We start from the raw sequence: 18,214 nt of genomic DNA, 5'->3' as shown, positions 1-18,214 counted from the left end.
TAAATATATCGTCAGCCTATTACGATAATTGCCCGAGTCATTTTTTGTAATTTTGAGAAAGTACAAAATATGGTTCAAGCATGCATTTAAACATGTTTATATTTATTCACCAATCTTTGCGCAAATGATATTAATGAGACCAATTAAAAGGAATAATCAGAAATAATTAGGGTGATTATGTAACTGATGCATGTTTGATTCACATTTTGTACTTTGTTTTCAAAATTACAAAAAATGACTTGGGCAATTATCGTAGTAGGGTGACAATATCCAACATGCTCATGAATCTGTCAGTTTTCAACCCAAATTTCATTTCATTTCATTTTTATTTAAACATGGGAAAGCCCAGATCAGCCCTTAAGCTGGTCTTCCCTGGGGCTATGTTAAATATGTGTATACATCCACAGAATGACCTTTTGAATGTGGTGGGTACAAAAAATACTCCATAACATGAGGCCAACTGTTGAATGGAGATTATTATTGCACTATGCCATGTCCAGAAGTATCAAAAATATCCCAAGACAATGGAAATTAAGTTTTTCCTTATCAGAACTCATCCAATGGGTCAGTGGTACTGTAAGCCTATGTATCAACATCAATGAAAGCTCTACTTCTGTCCTTGCTGTCCACTTGCCCCGAAAATTATTAACATTAGTATTTGAAATGTTGATAAATAAATCATTACATTGTACAATAAATCAACAATAACCACCTGCTTTAAAGATTAATTGGGCTACTCCAGTTAAAATCCATACACCCCCTATGGAAGACATGACCTTAATCTCCCACATAGGGGGTGTAGATTTCAAGTGGAGTCACTCATTCAGGTAACTCCATTTGAAATTCACACTCCCTGTATGGAAGATTAAGGTGAATATCTTCCATAGGGGGTGTATGGGTCTCAAATGGAATAGCCCAGCAGAATGCAAGTCTAAGAGGGTAAAGGTGTAGTAAAAGGGTAACGAGGAAGGGTGCCAAATGTAGAAAAGGATCAAATACACCATAAATATGCGATTATGCCAAATTAGGGCAAAATAAACAATATTGCATTTTTTCCCAGACCATATAATATTGCCATTACCAAGTCTCAAAAGAAATGATATTTTTATGTGAGCTATTTTTATAATTTTTCTTCAGAAAACTCCATTTAAGTGTTGCTCATTTCACGGGGGCTATTTTACAAAAATACGGGGCAGATCGCACACCACACCCATATTTTTTTTAGCCCTGGCCATTACACTGTAAGAATAACCATACTATACCCAATTCAAATCTGTTCGTATTTGCTTGCTTGCTTGTTCATTTTTAGTTTATTGTTTCATTGATTTTGGAGAGATTTTAATGCATTTTTTCATACATGTCAGTTCCTTCCTTCACAATATTTTTCAATTGAACCGGTCTGTGTATATAAATTGCCGCACATTGAAATCATAATTGCAATTATCGTGATTGATTTTGGAGTATTGTAAAGCAATAAATGTCTCCATAGTGAAATTTCAATATTTTTGGAAGTGACAGACACAAAAAAAAATGTTAATGCCCCAAAATGTTTTATTGTTTCTGCAATCTGCAGGTCTTTAAGGACACATCACTTTCAGCAAAAATTTATGCTACCAAACCGTTAAATTTCATGTCGCCAAATATTTTGCTTTATTGTATGTTAAAATTTTCTTATTGCATCAAGAATTATACCACACATGTGATTCACTTGTCATTTGCCTTTTTGTTTGTTGTCTCACAAAGATGGTGGGTCAGTTACCTTTGGACAATTGTATTGTGCATTTGTCATCCTTGGAAGTGAAAATGAAAATAACCTACAAATTCATTTGTAATATAATATGGTGTATGAGCCTTGTCACTTGGTCAGTGCCCAATAAGATGGGACTCATTGTTGCAAATTGATGTATGGCATAGTGTGGATGTATTTTAGTTCGGAGTAGTCACAATGTGATGCGCCTAAATCAAATAATGTATGCCCATTTATAACTGATCAAAATAGTTGCTTTGTACATTGATTCCAAGCATCTTTTATATATCATACCACACTACACTTGCACAAAACAGAAAGCAATGTTAATGATCCAAAATCCATATGGCCTTTTTATGAAACATTTGAAAACATAATTGCAGGCAGGCAGTCTGCCTAACAACAATGCAATCAACTTTGCATTGTACGAATGTGCGAACATTTCCACCACATTTTACTATCGAATTTCAACATTGTATATAATAAAAAAAAAACTTTGTTTATGTATCCACATGTTCGGATTATAAACAGTGAGATAGAATGTCTATCAAAGTATTAGTCTGTGTATATCATTACATGGCATATGCAGGCTAAGCCCATTATGTTTCATGTAAATCGTTGTCAACTTCTCGAAAACAAAAAAAAAATCACCAAACTCAACAGCTAGCCAGCTGATAGCACCTGAATGCATTGTGTATACTGTAAAAGAGTTGATGCATGACCTAGTAAAATATATCACTTTTGCTGATATGTGAATTTTCTTTTTCCTTTTTTTTCCTTAGTTTAAATGAACAATTCCTGATATTATGGTACTTTTTGCATGTTGAAGAGAATATCATGTCATGTTGTACGCTTGTATAGCATTGTATATAATTATTGTATAAGAATTAATTAAAGGCCTATTCAGTGATCCCAGCAAAGGTGTACAAAATTTAAATTGTATATAAATTGCCTAAGAGTGAAGGATAACTCATTACAATTGTCATTATGTATTTTTGCTGTGAGAAATTTGGCATAAAACAAGGAAAACAGCAGTTTTAGTTGAGGCCCCATTTAGATACATGTAGTTAATTTCTCTCCTTAAGTATAGAAATTACAGATTCATGTAAAATGTTTCATTTGTCTTAATATAGGGCTTTCAGTTTAACCACTAGCAGGACATGTTAGCACATCTATAGCAATAACAAAGGTGTCAAAAACTGAATCTAAAAATCCGCCGGATGAGCAAATCACTGAATGGGCCCTTAATAAGTATAACCTCTGAAAAAGTGCTGTAATATTGCTACATGTGTGGGAATGTAAAGCATGATAGATAACCTTATGTCTCGTTGACATTTGCATATAATTTGATGTGCATTGCTTAGTGTGTAGGCAAGGTATGTGCTTCTTTTGTGCCTCGTTGGTTGATGCATGTACATGTACTTGTAAACAAACAACTTCTAAGTATTAGTATACTTCAACCATTGTGGTGTGCATTGCATATAGTGTGTGGGTGTGTATGTGCAGTGTTTGTGTGCTAAAAATGTATGCATGAGTAAATCTCATCCAAACACAATTAACCAAACACAATTATCAATGTCTGAATCGATGAAATATGTGAACATTACGATCAATTGACTAATCTTTCCAAAATACCAAAATGTAGTTTGGCTGACAAATGCATTTTACCATGGTGACAATTTCATCGCATGTATATGTACAGCAAAAGCAAACTATACAGCTAGCTAGGCGGCAGCAATATGTACAAAGCTGGCCGATGTATGTGTGGCAAAAATTAGCGTATGAACCTAATCCTAATTTTTGTACACTTCCAAACAAGTAAATGAATCTATGATACAAAAGAGCTATATATTTACAGCAATGATTTTTGTGATAAAACTTCTCACATGTTGCGTAAGGTATAAAATATGTACAACTGACGCTTCTATCACCCATCTCTGGGTCAAAGTTCAGCAACACCCCTTTTAAACCATATTAAAATGGTTGTTACTGAACTGCGCTGCCACCAAACCCAAGATGAGACTGTGTATTTACAGAGTTTTATCTGTGATATGAATTTACTTGAAAACAGAAAAGATTGAAATTGAGTATAGTGCTCAGAAGAAATATTTGACAAATGCTAAATTGACAAATGAAACCGTCATTAAAAATTTGATCCAAAACTAGATGCCACTAAAACAAAATGGCAAACATTTATTAAAATTTTCAAATTTGTTGGCAAATCCATTGTGAATAACCCCTGACCCATGTTTGTTAAGGCTAATTTTCCAATCTCAGCACAATCATTTGGAAAATTTTGATTTCTTTAGAGGGCCGGCTCTATACAGATATATCTTAGTTTCGAGATTGGCATAGGCCTACATGTTTCCTCTACTCTTTGTAGATTTATTCAGAAAATTTGCTGAAAAATCATTTACAACTTATGACAATGAAAACAAGAATGACTTTGAGAAAACTATTATTTTTGAGTTCCAATCTGTATTAAGATAGCAAAACTAAGATTCACCCGCAAATTGGTGTTAGGTCTGGGGACGACAAAATGGGTTAGTTTGAGCATGTCCTGTGCAGACGTTTATGAAGGTTAGAGACTGTTGTGTAGTGTCCTCAGGTAGGTACCTCTCAACAAGATGATTAAAATTGAAACATTTTTCCAGTAAATTATCTACCTGAAATTGATTTCCAGTGGTTTCTTGTATTATTGATCACTATACTGAGGACACCATATCCACAGACAGAGTTAGCTCGGATAGAGTAGTATAAGGAATTTGGTAGGGTGAGATAAAACAAAAAGTGAACAAAACGGAAAGACAGACACACGGACAGACAGCCAAAGAGGTGGTTGTTATGTACAATGTAAGATGAATTATTCCATTCAGCTTTAAACATGGTAGCAGAATCTCGATTGTAGAGACCCACATAACAAATGCAGGAATGCATGATCGATTAAGGCTGCAATTTTCAGAGCAAATTTCCAGAAATTTTCATTTCGACCAGCTACATCATACTTTAAAACTGAATGGACTATATACAGATGTGAAAACACATAAGAGAGAAATTGATTGAAATCTGTGACTTATGAAATCGTCACTGGGTGGGAAAAACCTCATATGTACTTTTTGCCCTTGAACTTGGATGAAGCAAACCATTCAATATAAAGTCTACACCTACAATGCTTTATCCATGTTCAAGAGCCAAAAGTAAATATGAGCTGTTTCCTGCATGTACTTTTGGCCCTTGAACATGGATGAAGCAAACCTCTTCAATATAAAGTCTACACCTACAAGGCTTTATCCATGTTCAAGGGCCAAAAGTACATAATGAGGTTTTTTCCCGCCCAGTGAAAAAATGAAAAAAGTAAATTAATTTTAAACTGTTTGAAACAAAAATATGCTATTGAAAATATTCAAGCCATTGCTATTATGGATGCCACAGATTTGATTGCAAAGATTAGACATACGTGTCTAACAAGAAACGACTCGTTAGCACCATCGTGAAATCTGTGGCTATCCTATAAACAATATCTCGAAGCAATCTCTTGGTAATTAAACTTAAGGTAACATGTCATATTCAGAAATCAAACCTTGATAACAAATTGCTGCTGCAAGTCTTTAAAAAAAAAAAAAAAACCAAGGTATTTCTCTGATTATGACTATTTAACGAAAGTTTAACCCAATTATCAATGTGTCAGATTCAACTGAAATTTGTACAAGTAGTTCCAAATTTCTCATTGAATCCATCCGTTCCTAAAACTACTAACAGATACAAAAAAAACACTAAAAAATAACCAGATCTGGTGTTCACATCGGTGACAATTACCTGTGATTCCTCAGTACTACCGGTAAGATTAGACTCCGACGGAGACCATGTCATGTTGCCGGACGCACTTGTGGCCACAGAGCGTCGTCGTTTGGACAAGGTGCAGTCATTTGGGATTTTGAAGGCGCAACGCTTGTGGTAATTTCCCCCACAACCTATTAAAGAAAAAGGAAGGAATCCCAACAAATAGATCATTATTAAAATAGGAAATAAGTAATTTGCAATCAACATATGTGTTATTAAAGACTATTTCCCTATTTGGTCGATCATTCATGTAATTATTTCGTGTAAGCTAATCCTAACCCTAATCCTAACCCTAATCCTAACCCTAACCCTAATCCTAACCCTAACCTCGTGTATAATTATATGAAGAAGTAACTGACTATTTCAATGTTAGACATGTTGGCAAATATTATGGGCTATTAAATTAAATACTATACATGTACATACATATATAATAAGTACCATGCTAGTGGTGACAGACAATACCACTATGTGGTAGGAATCAGTCTTGCTGAGTTTACCATGACTGTCATGCAAGCACACAGCTGCCCACAAACATGGTATAACTTCAAGGGCATGGATTACTTACAGATTATGATATATGTAAAAGAAACGCTAATAAACATGATGAATTTATTCAAGTACACATTTTGTCTGTTCATGATAACGTTCATAACATTTTCATGAGTGAATTTTCACAGCTGCCCCATAAGCATGTTTTAACTTCAAGGGCATGGATTACTTACAGATTATGATATATGTAAAACGAAACCCTAATAAGCATGTTGAATTTATTCAAGCACACATTTTGTCTGTTTATGATAAAGTTCATACACTTTTCATAAGTGAATTTTCATTTTTCTTCAATGTTTGATCTGTATCTAATTGGTATTTGTGAATTTAAAAAAAAAAGAATGATCAAACCCCACGCAAACTGGTTTAAAATATAAATTTCATTTGAACAGAAAATTTTCCAATTGTTTCCTTGTTATGTTGTCTTCTTAAATTACAAACATCCTGCCCTGAAAACATACAAAAAATTCATAACAAAAGCAACCATATGATTCAATGTTGTGCCCCTTTAACACCAAATAGTTTGCCACCAGACCCAATGGTATTTAGGTCACTCATAACCAGTTAACATGTAATTAGATCACGCTATTAAGTTTTCACTGCATGATATTGGATGTTTTAAGACTCTTATTGCATACGCTTCACTTTTGAGAAATGACATGATCTATACTTTGTCTTACTACTGGGTTATTCCAGTTGAGATCCACACTCCCCCTGTGGATGATTTTGGAAATATCTTTCACAAGGGGCAGAATTTTTTTTTCAAATGTAATTGGTCAGAGTTCATCATTTTGAAACCCTTACTCCCCCTGTATTATGGCTTTACCTATATCTTCCACAACTGGAGTGAGTATTTTAAATTGGAGTTACCCAATCGTCTATTCTATTCAAAACTCATACTCCCTCTGCAGAAGGATGTAGCTGACTCTTAATGGGGTAGTGTGGATTTTAAACTCGTAAGTTGTTCAGTTCTGTCAACTACTCTGCATTTCTAATACACCATCAAATGTCGTCAGCTGATCTTTTGTATTCATCCTTTTACAAGTGTTGTTTAAAGCCTTTCTTAAAAGGGGGCTGGTGCAATTTTGTCACATGAGCTTTTGACCTTGGTTATTGTGGACGTTTGCAGACCTCTTTGAACCGAGGACGGTCCCCCATTGCAGACGTCCACGGTTTAAATGCGAAATATCATGAGTGTGCCCTTGTTTGCCGTCAAACCCCTGCGCACTCCTACACAATCACCCCTACACAGTATTTATCTATTCATAATACCCAATTTTTAAAATTATATATTCATTTTGATATCAAACCGATGCACCCCGATCAAATCTTTGTAGTTTTAACCCCAGCTTGTCATCCATTACGTCAGAATGGAGTACGAACTTAATAATAATATCCTGAAATGCTCAGTTCTTGACAACACACTGCCATTATTGAAGATGCGACTGTCAAATAATACAACCACTGATTTCTAACAAATTCCATTGCCAGCACCTCAACTGGAAACAATCACATCATTTCTTCATCACCGCACACACTGTCTGTGAATACTACCTACGAACACAATCACCTTTTTACACTGAGTACTCCATAAATAGTATTCATTGTCCAATTTCCTTCACTTAAGAATATGTACAAAATTAACAATGTTTTGGTCCCCTTGTGTTCTTTGCTAATAAAATATAGGTTTGATCAATATTGCACAACCTAGGCTGCATTGAGTAGGAAAAAGGTTTTTTTTTAATGAATTGGGTCCAAGTAAAAGCAGTATTCCTTGCTCACATCAAATCTGCCTTTTGTTATATGCCATATCTTCCAAATTGAACATGCTTTCACACTCTTACAACATGCCAATTTTACTTCATATTTAAAATTAAAACCATCTCTGCCTGTCTCCTGTGTTGCCAAAATTTTCAGCCCAAATCGCAAACCACCAAAAACTTTTCTTTTAATTATTGATTTTTAAAGGACACAAAACTACCGTATGTTGCCGGCATCAATGTCGAAAAGTCTCCCTCATTTATTCTTAATCATTAGTTTCAATGAGACAGGGAATTGTCAAAAGTCACAGCGAATATCTTCAAAATCTTTAAAATTGGGCTACCATTACCAATTTCCGGGTCTGGCAACCCTGCCCGTCTCATATCTATCATTTCTTTTTATTATAATATAAATTGTCAATTCTCATTTGTCTCATCACACAGCAACTTTTTGCAAGTGCACAAATCCGATTGTTAGTGCACATTTAATGCATTGCAATGAAGCAAGGGCGTGGTTCGTCACATCGCACATTCTATAGTTGTGGCACTTTACTTCACATCCAATGACTCTACAATGCAATCAAGCAATTGATTTTTTTTTAATCTTCATTAAGATCAGATGATGTTCATATGTGAGCCATCACATCAAAAGGGACCTCTTTGCGGCACTGGGCATTTTGAGATACAGGCCGTTGAAGTTTACACATACTCAAAATTATGTCCGATGTTGATTTTTCAATTTCTACATAAACATAAACTTTGAAGTGGATATTTTAAGAAAATCAATATGAAATACCCAGAATATTAATAAAATTTGCACAAATGTAAGAATAAATTACCCATGTCAATTCACTTTGTATGTAAACCTTTATTTTAAAACCAGTTTTTCTCAAAAACATTATTTTCAAGTTTGGGCATGTTTCTATTTGATTTTTTGATAATTTTTCGGGAATGGCACATCCGATACCCATAAAAATGGTGTCATTTTAAAGCTACGATAATCAGCTTTCATCTTGTATGAATAACTCAATTTTTATTTTCCCCTCCAAGAGGTCCCTTTTGACGTGATGGCTCACATATATGTAGGGCTGCTAAGAATACGCAATTGCGTTATTTGCGCCGCAATTTGCGTATTTTGGCTCCAATTGCGTTTTTTGACATTTTTGAAAAAATCTAAAAAAAAAAAAAAATGTTTTTTTTTTTTTTTTTGATTTTTAAATTTTTTTTCACGGATTTGGAGAGTCCCTGGACCTAACATCAAGTGCTACCATCATTAAAAAAAAAAAAAATAAAAAATAAAAAAATTGGAAAAAGATACAAAAAAAAATTACAAGTTTGTATCCAAATGGGACCAATATGTAACCAAAATCTATCTAAGATATAGACTTGTGTACAAAACCAATGCATTTTTATATCTTCAATAGACTATGCAGTGAACACAAGTTACAAATCGGTCCCATTTGGATACAAACTTGTAATTTTTTTGTATATTTTTCCAATTTTTTTTTACATCAACCACAAATGATTGCAGTACCTCACTCAAGGTCAAGGGACTCTTTAAATCCGCAAAATATTTTTTAAAAAACGCGATTTTTTATTTTTTTATTTTCTTTTTTTTTTTTTTTTTTTTTTTTTTTTCAAATTATACTATTAATAATTTTTTATTTTTATTTTGTTTTTTTTTTGATTTTTTTCAAAAATAAAAAAAAAATAAAAAAAAAATTAATTTTTTTTTTTAGATTTTGCGTTTTTGGCGGAAATCGCGGATTTTTGCGTTTTTGGAAAATCGGGTGCGTTTTTGGCCTCCAAAATCGCGTATTCTTAGCAGGCCTACATATATGGCTTGTATCAACACTTATTAAACAATTGTGTAACTTTTTGATATTTCTCATGAGTGATGATTACTTACTTAGAATAATCATCTTCACAGACCTGTTTTTACTTAAAAAAACAAGGTTGACTGCATGAGATTAATTCAAGATTTCTTCTTTTGTTTTCATTTCTTTATTTTTAATTATCATTCATTTATTGAATCATCTTTCATCAAATTAATATTCATTTTATTTATTTTTGGTCAAATGCATGCTTACACTACTGTATTGTTTTTGAAACAATCTTTCACAAACAGGATCCAATACCATTTAGGCTAAAAAAAAGTTATGTCTCAAAGCCTACACACGCGTTCATTTTTCTTAGCACGTCCATGTCATCTGAAACAGCAAATTCATTTTTAATTTTCCTTTTTTTTTTTATAAATTTTTTTGGCGTAAAATCATGAAATTCTGCGACAAATTTGGAAGAAAAGTTACTTGATTCAATACTCTCATTGTTTGGGTATAAAACTATTGATATTTGCACTGGTCATGCAAATCTACAATTCGGAAATGTTTAAATTTGTAAAGAAAATGTGAAATTTGTCGTCTGCATGCAATCAACATCCATGTGGAAAGGTTAAACTGCCAATGACTTTTGCTAGCTGTTGTACATGAACTCACACCTTTCGTCTTAATGTCTATCTTAACAGCAAACCAATGTACAATATCAATACTATTTCCTTAAAAATCACTGACATTTTCATTTTCTACTTAAAACCTTGGGATTTGCCATACAGCTATAAAATGTCAAATAACAATACTGCCGTAATAATGAAATTGCGAGGTTATCTCACCTTGGTGTTCATAAAATAAAATCATACATCTATACATCTTCAAACATGGTAATTGGTATTGTATTGTTAATGGTATTGTTGGTTTTTGGTTTTTGTTGGGTTTTTTTTTGGTTGTTGTTTTTTGCTTTGTTTTTAGATCAAACAATAACAACAGGGGTAGGACTACTATAATTTTATTCAATAATTTCATCAATTATGATCTTACATTTTGATACCTCATTAAATTAGTATCAAAAGCATGTCTGGAAAAAGTAGGGACATGAGGAACACGTTGACGCCATAGCAACCATTTGTATGAAAAGAAATGGAGATCCCAAAGTTGCACTCAATATATTCAGTTTTGTGCTTTTCTTACGCTAGTTATTCAACCAGAACCAATCATGCAGATATCATGTTGTTGTTGCATTGGCTTGAGTAGCTTTTTAATGCAACTTTGGAATCTACATCTATTTTCATTTTCACAGTTGCTATGACAACTAATTTTGATCAAAATGTGCAGAAAGTAATAATGACAGTGGTTCTTTTTGCTATTTCAGTTTGAAAGTAATGAGATTTTGTTTAGTGGTTGTCTGGAACAGATGGAAGCAGTACCTTTTAACTGCTGGTATATATTGTAATTCTTAGACACAAGTTTATGTTTCCTGGCATCATGCCAATGCTTGTGCGCACTGTACAGAATTAAGCTTACGATCTTAGCAACCCTTTGCTTAGTAGCAACATTGCGTAGCCTAATTGGTTTGATAGCTATTCTGATGGCTATTCTTACATAATTTCAACAACTCTTGCAACCTACCATCACATTTGAGTCCTTGTCGTACAAGTCCAAATAACATCTGCCCACAGAAGTCGCAAAAAGCGGGAGCCTTGTAGGAATGGACAAATAAGGTGTGTGGTCTAATCTGTCGGTCTTCAACGGTTGCTGCAGCTGTGTAGGGCATACAGATAAAGAGAAAACATGCAAAAAATCATGATTTAAACAACAAATTGAATGTTGCATTATTGTTTTTGACATTGCCAACTTTGAGCGCCATGCACTGATAATAACAAGGATGGCAAGTATACAGGCATTGGGCTATTCCAGTTGAAATCCATAGACTCCCTGTGGAAGACATGACCTTAATCTTCAAAGGGAATGGAAATTCCAAATGAGTTACCTAAATGGGTGAGTCCATTTGAAATCTACGGAAGATTAAGGTCGTCTTCCATCAGGGTATGGATTTCAAATAGAATAGCACAATACACAGGCATTATGTATCCATGCACATTCCGCAAGAACAGAGAGTGACCCTACAGGTTTACCTCATAGTTCAGCATGGCTAAGTCCTGCTTGTCCTACCCGTCAGTATCCATATGCTAATACTGTACCTGGAACAGTACCTGGAACACCTTGCATCTATTTACTACGTTGAAACGCACTTGTGTCCGAGCGGCTGTTGATGCGATCTGCTGTTGCCGAGTGGAAATTTATCAATGAACTTTGCGCCGTACGTGTTGTTAGCGCCGACTTTGCAACATCAAGGTAATACACGCTCGTCAAAGGTGTACTGCCAAATACTATGCCGGTGCCCATATTGAAGAACTTGCAAACTGGTAATACCAGTGGCGTAACTAGGTTTGGTAGCGCCTGGGGCAAGAAACAAAATTTGCGCTGCCCTACACACCCCGAGAATATCTTAGATGCGGGCAATCTTTGAAACATTTACCTACACAAAAATTTTGACTTTCATCGCTTGGAGGGGCGCAGAATCGATGCTGAATTGGTCAATTTGGCGCCCCCTAAGGGTAGCGCCCAGGGCACGTTGCCCCCCTCTGCCCCCCGGTAGTTACGCCACTGAGTAATACCAGTAATTCCATCCACAGACCCATGGGCTAAGAGCAAAATTGTACAATTGATTTGTTGGCAGTGACCTTCCTCTTTTTCTTCATTCCGCTTCTTTCTAGTTTTCTCTTCATACAGGCCAGCATGCTTATGTGACACAATCTGGTCCACAGGGGCCAAAGGAGGCATTTTGAAACTTGAGTTACTACATGTATAACTATTACCTTATATAAACATTAGGCTATCATACTGACAACACCAACATGATGTCTATTTTCTTATGTATTTCATTGTTTTTTACTCCATATTTTTGCCTTTATCTCAATTTAAAATTTGCCGCCTTTGGCCCCCATGAATCAGATCGTGTGACATATAAGATTTTCAGCTTGGCTTGAGCATTTTGCTTGAGCATTTTGCTTGAGCCTGGTCCTATCAGGACCCAAGTGTGTGTCCACCTGAATCGACTGATTAAACAAACAAACCTGTAACTCACAAGTGCCATGATGAAAAGGGACGATGACCTCAAGTTTCCAATGTAGCAATAACATTCACAAGGCAAGGCAAAGAACATGCAAAAGCAATCAATACTCCCCACATAGTGAAACGTACAATTTGTCTAAATAAAGCACGAAATTACATCTTCTCCAATCCATAAATTGAACTTGTAATATTGCTCTGACAAGCCAATGTGCAACATCCGTGTAATTTTTAACATCATGTTTGTGCAAATGAAGGAGCAGCTCTATCAGCTTTTACTTCCTGCTGATGAATTTCCCATAAAGTACCAAAACTATTCCGAGAGATCGTAAGCAATCTGGCATTTTTCTAACCATACCACCAAAATCAATTGTAAAGAATAGACAAATATCGTATTGAGTAAGAGAAAATAAATTGCAATTTGGTTAATTATAAGTTGATTACTAATTTATGACAATGTTGTAATTGTTTCACTGAAATATGCAAGGAGTATATTGAAGGTGAAAGTAACAAGTAGCAAGCATATTAGCTGCTTTAATGTCAATTAATACAACAGTTTGAGCTGGTAATGATCAATGCTAAGTATAAAAATATCATTCTTTGTTATATATTGTCTCATCAGATCCAGTGATTGTACAATGTATAATACATACATTACCCACCACCAACTGCTATAGCATTCTATAATAGCAATAGCACATAATCAAAATGTACTTTTACGAGTTACTGTCATCAGTAGGGTTACAAAGTCGTGTTTATTCATGACCTGTACCATTGCACTGTGTGATCAACCATTCTCTCTGAGTAGGCTATGTGGTTTTGTACATACACACTGTTGGTAACCCACACTTTAGAAAGGGTGGGTTTGAAGGGTCCACAAAATGCATAAAAGGGTGGATTTTACCAATTTCTGGCTAAAATGTGTACTGTGTCCAAATATAAAGTGTGGTCACTGATAAAAAGGGTGGGTTTAGAAATCAAAAATTGCAATCTCAAAGCTTAAGTAATTTCCAATTGAATGACACTAAAATGAAACACAAAAAATATTGAAATCCCATTCTGTTTGGTCATCTAAAACTCATGTAATTCTCTTTGGATGCAAATCTGCACCTCCTGGACCACCATAACCACTTATCTGTGATAAGTGTAACCACGCTTAGAAAGGGTGGGTTTCGGGGTTTTGGTATAAAGGGTATAAAATAAAAAGGGTGGGTTTGAAATAAAAAGGGTGGGTTTGTATCACCACTGCCAACTATGATACATATATTTAGTGAACCCACAATTAAATAGTAGCTCAGTGCACATCTATGGAAACTGCTTTACAGGCAAGCAATTTGTGTGAAACAAACAATAGCGGGGTATACCGTGTCAAACAATTTTAAACTGCCAAGCAGCAGCTTTGGCACTTGTTGCTTTCACATGCAAATGTACTTGACCACTCACCCTTCTGCCTAGGTTTATACAAACCTGATAAGATAGCTTCAACAAGTGTTCCTTCTGTGATGTCATTGGGGGAGGTGATTGGTTGCAGGACGTAACGGTTCTCTGTCGGCGTGTGTCTGAACAGCATGATCTTGTCACTGACACCGTAGAAGTCGTGTTCTGGAAACTGATGGAATTTAAAATAAAAACAATATAATTGACCCTATGTTACATTAATTTTACAAAATACAATCGTGGAATAAGGTATATTGTTGATCGAGATCGATGGGCAAACATGATGCATGCTGGGAATGAAAAGGGCTCAAAAGCTATAGAATTCGTCATCCGTGATCGTGAATTTGAGCCCTTTTCCTTCCCAGCATGCATCACTTTTGTCTATCGATCGCTATCAGCAATATACCTTTATTGCAACATTTTATGCTTGAATAAACTTGCAGAGCATTCGTAATTTCAGGACTACTCCCGATTCCAGACAAATACAATAACAATTTTTTGAGAGTATATACATATAGCAAATTAATGTATAGCCAAGTAGTCAGTATAAATCATTGAAAAATATACATGTATGTAACTAGTATTTTGATAAGGTAAAATTACTGAAACAAAATTAATACTAATGCCATACATTTTACTTAACTATTTACATTTTTCAAATATATTTATCACAGTTTATACAATATGTTTCGTTTAAATGTTATATGTAGTAGATTTCAAATGGAGCCACCCATTCAGGTAACTCCATTTGAAATCTACACCCCCCAGTGGCGTACCGTGGCCGCTCCAACCCCGGGGGCTGAAGAAAATTCAATTTTGCCGCCCTTCCCCAACAGCCCGAAAAAGGTTGACCCAATTTTTTTTTCAGTGGTTTGAAAAAGTGAAGAGCAAAAAAAAAGGTTTTTAGGTGCTAGCACACTAAAAGCAACACATTTTGAGGTTTAGTACCATTTGTTAACAATTTTTCCGCCCTTTTTTTTTACTACTTACTTTTTTGCTGCCACCATCTTTTTTGCCCAGGTTTTTCCACCCCTTCGTCTTCTGCCCCTGCTTTTACCCGGGGTTGGCGCCCAAAGCCCCCCAAAAAAAAAAAAAAAAATATCGCATGCCCCTGTGTGGAAGATTAATGTCATGTATGGATATCAACTGGAATATCAACTCTTCTTAGGAAATTCTTTTATGATAATCAGAATCGGAATCGGATCTGTTGATTTGTCAATCATCAGATCTGAGATTGGTAATTGCAAAATCTAAGTGTGATCAGCTTAAAGGCCCATTCAGTGATTTGCTCATCCGGACGATCGTAAAAATCATCAAAATTCAGATTTTGGTACCTTTGTAATTGGCATAGATGTGCTAACATAGCCTGCTAGTGGTTCGGTCGAAAGCCGTGTATTTTAGATAAAATAAAGCATTTGCATGATTCTGGACTTTTGATACTGACAGTACAAAAAGTCCGACTCGAGATCGAAAGAAGCTCACTCTCCACCGTACCAACACGCGTTATGTATTGTTTCTACTACTTATTACATCAGTAGCTACTATTTTAAACAAAATACACAATTTTAACTGTTTTTCATATTTGAATTGACCGTTAGTTTGCCTCGGTGACCTTTAATTGCTTATTTTGTTTTCTTCTACAAAAATTAAGCGCCTGTTTTAAATCAATTCAGACTCTACTTCCCCCGTGTTAGAAACACTGGACTAGGAAGTTTTTCCAGTCGATTGGTGGCGCACTGTACGAAAATTTGCTATTTTCTACATTTGATATTAGTTGAAGTAGAAAACCTTTCTAAAACTTCTGTTTTTGACTAATTTGTCGATGTATTCAGGGAAAAGTGGTTTAATGAAATTCTGTAGACTTATTCTTTATTTCTAAGCAACTCTGACAAATTTCCATTTTTTTTAATGTTCCTGTGAAATCACTGAAAGGGCCTTTAACACTAAAATATACCCATAACAAAATACACTGCCAATGACGATTTTTTTTTTAAGTCCCCACTCCTTGGACTGTTTTGGACTTGAATAGATACAACGATGACAGCATATATATCTCATCTTCACTCACACACAGTAACCAATCAGCACATCACACATCTCAGGTGTTAATAACCTGTATACACAATCACTCTGTACAATACATTAACATTACGAGTACTACACAGGAATGGAGTAAAACAAAAAAAGCCACAATGTACGATTTCCTAACTCAAGCATTTCTTCACTCAAAATGCTGACTATATAAGTAGTAACTGTCAGGAAAGGTTTCTGTCCAATTGAAACCTAAATAATACAAGGTAAAGTGAAAGAAACCCCACTGGCTATTTTATTTTTTAGCAGTTTAACATGGACTATGACATTCACAGGTATTTCAAAATTGCTGTTTACCTGACAACAGTGACAACACACAACTAATTCGGCACAAGTTTGAAAATTTTTTACCAATTTCATTTTGTAAGATGTACATTATGTCTTTTAGTTTAACCGTCTTGTTTTGTTTCTTGTCTTGTCCAGTTTTTAAAAAATATAAGTAGCTCTAAATTGCAACATTTTTGATTTACGCAGTGAGATAGTTATCATGGGGACTTTAGTTGAGATTGCCCAAGTACCAACTGTGAACTCATGTTAGGTAGTGCAGTTGTTTAAGGCTCTGGACTGGTAATTCAGCGACCGAGGTTCAATCCCTGCTGATTTTTTTCTCACTTAAATATTCATGCCAGTTTGCTCAAGCACCAAAATCATCATTTAAAACATGATTTCTCTGGCTTGTAGTTGTACCATTTATTTCCGATCCTTATATTAATTCTGTCAAGATTGCATTGCCTTACGCCCTGCTAAGGCGAAGCATATAGGCCACCTACTTCTTCATTATTTAATTTTTTACTTGTACATAAACACAATTTTTACGTACATTGTACAAGATCACAACTAAAAATGACACCTGTGAATATTATTGCATAAATTTGCATACAATGTTTTTCACATACAGGTGCAGGTATCCATTGATACCAAAACCCCACACAATTTAAACTCATATTGCTTAAAATGTCAATGTGGACTCTGCAGGGACTGCCTTTTGAGGAGAGCGAGAGTAATCGCTCTACTGCTCTCCTTAAAGATGATATAGGAGAGTGATTTTTAGCTCTCCTTAGTTGACCATTCTCTCCTTACATTCTATTGTAAATTCTCTAAACAGCTCTCCTTGAAGGTTTCAGAAGAGCTATTTAATCCTCTCCTCCAAATTTCAAAAGACAGTCCCTGACTCTTGTTACATGTGAAATATCTATTTTCCAGTTTGAGGAAATGAGATAAAAGTCTTTGTTTTAAAGGTCCATAACCCGGTCGACAGCCTCATCCCCTCTATTTTTCTCATTGTTGATGTGTTTTTGATATCATATAATAGATCATATATTTCACTCATTACCATCCTGAAATTTGATGCACCAAATCTATGTATTTCCAACAAAATCTTGAAAAAAACACCCGATTTGTGGTTACCAAATTAACACCGTTCCCACGCTATGCTGGTGCTATTGTGGTATAGGTCCAGAAATTTTACTTTTCGTAGGCACACAACAATTCGATATGGTAAGCTTTACTACAGGGTGTCCCAGAATGATTTATACCGTGTTTGAACAAAATATCAAAAATATATAGTCAACAGTACATCTAATTTTAATAAGTGCAATACAATGACACACATGTCTCCTACTTATTCTGTGACTTTCATGGAAATAGCTTGATTCGTTTTGGCGTGATATTGTTATTACTGAAAATGGACGAAAACTGCATGCATGTAATTTACAGTGCAACGGCATCATGACATGGATCCTTTATCACCATCACCCAGCCGCACTGTGCAATATATTGGAGAAATCCTACATTCTTTTATAGGAAATACACCAAATTTGGCA

At 35.0% G+C, this 18,214-nt stretch overlaps 1 protein-coding gene across 5 annotated transcripts in view; it reads right to left on the bottom strand.

The window, feature by feature from the left end:
* The window catches only part of LOC140147786 (serine/threonine-protein kinase D3-like), a 77,239-nt gene that overhangs the window by 43,761 nt on the left and 15,264 nt on the right, over positions 1-18,214 (bottom strand). For 4 of the 5 annotated variants that reach the window (XM_072169536.1, XM_072169558.1, XM_072169551.1 and 1 more), the window contains exons 2-4: positions 14,307-14,472; positions 11,361-11,492; positions 5,564-5,718 (exon numbers count right to left, since the gene is read on the bottom strand). In XM_072169536.1, coding sequence (XP_072025637.1) covers positions 5,564-5,718; positions 11,361-11,492; positions 14,307-14,472 — 453 coding nt within the window. The remainder of the gene's footprint in view (positions 1-5,563; positions 5,719-11,360; positions 11,493-14,306; positions 14,473-18,214) is intronic. The other variant, XM_072169544.1, reaches the window with a different exon arrangement.

Source organism: Amphiura filiformis, chromosome 1 (genome assembly GCF_039555335.1).
Source record: "Amphiura filiformis chromosome 1, Afil_fr2py, whole genome shotgun sequence".
In the NCBI taxonomy this organism is placed as follows: Eukaryota; Metazoa; Echinodermata; class Ophiuroidea; order Amphilepidida; family Amphiuridae; genus Amphiura; species Amphiura filiformis.
The sequence above is the reverse complement of the archived record's forward strand: the minus strand, read 5'-3'. Positions and strand labels throughout refer to the sequence as shown.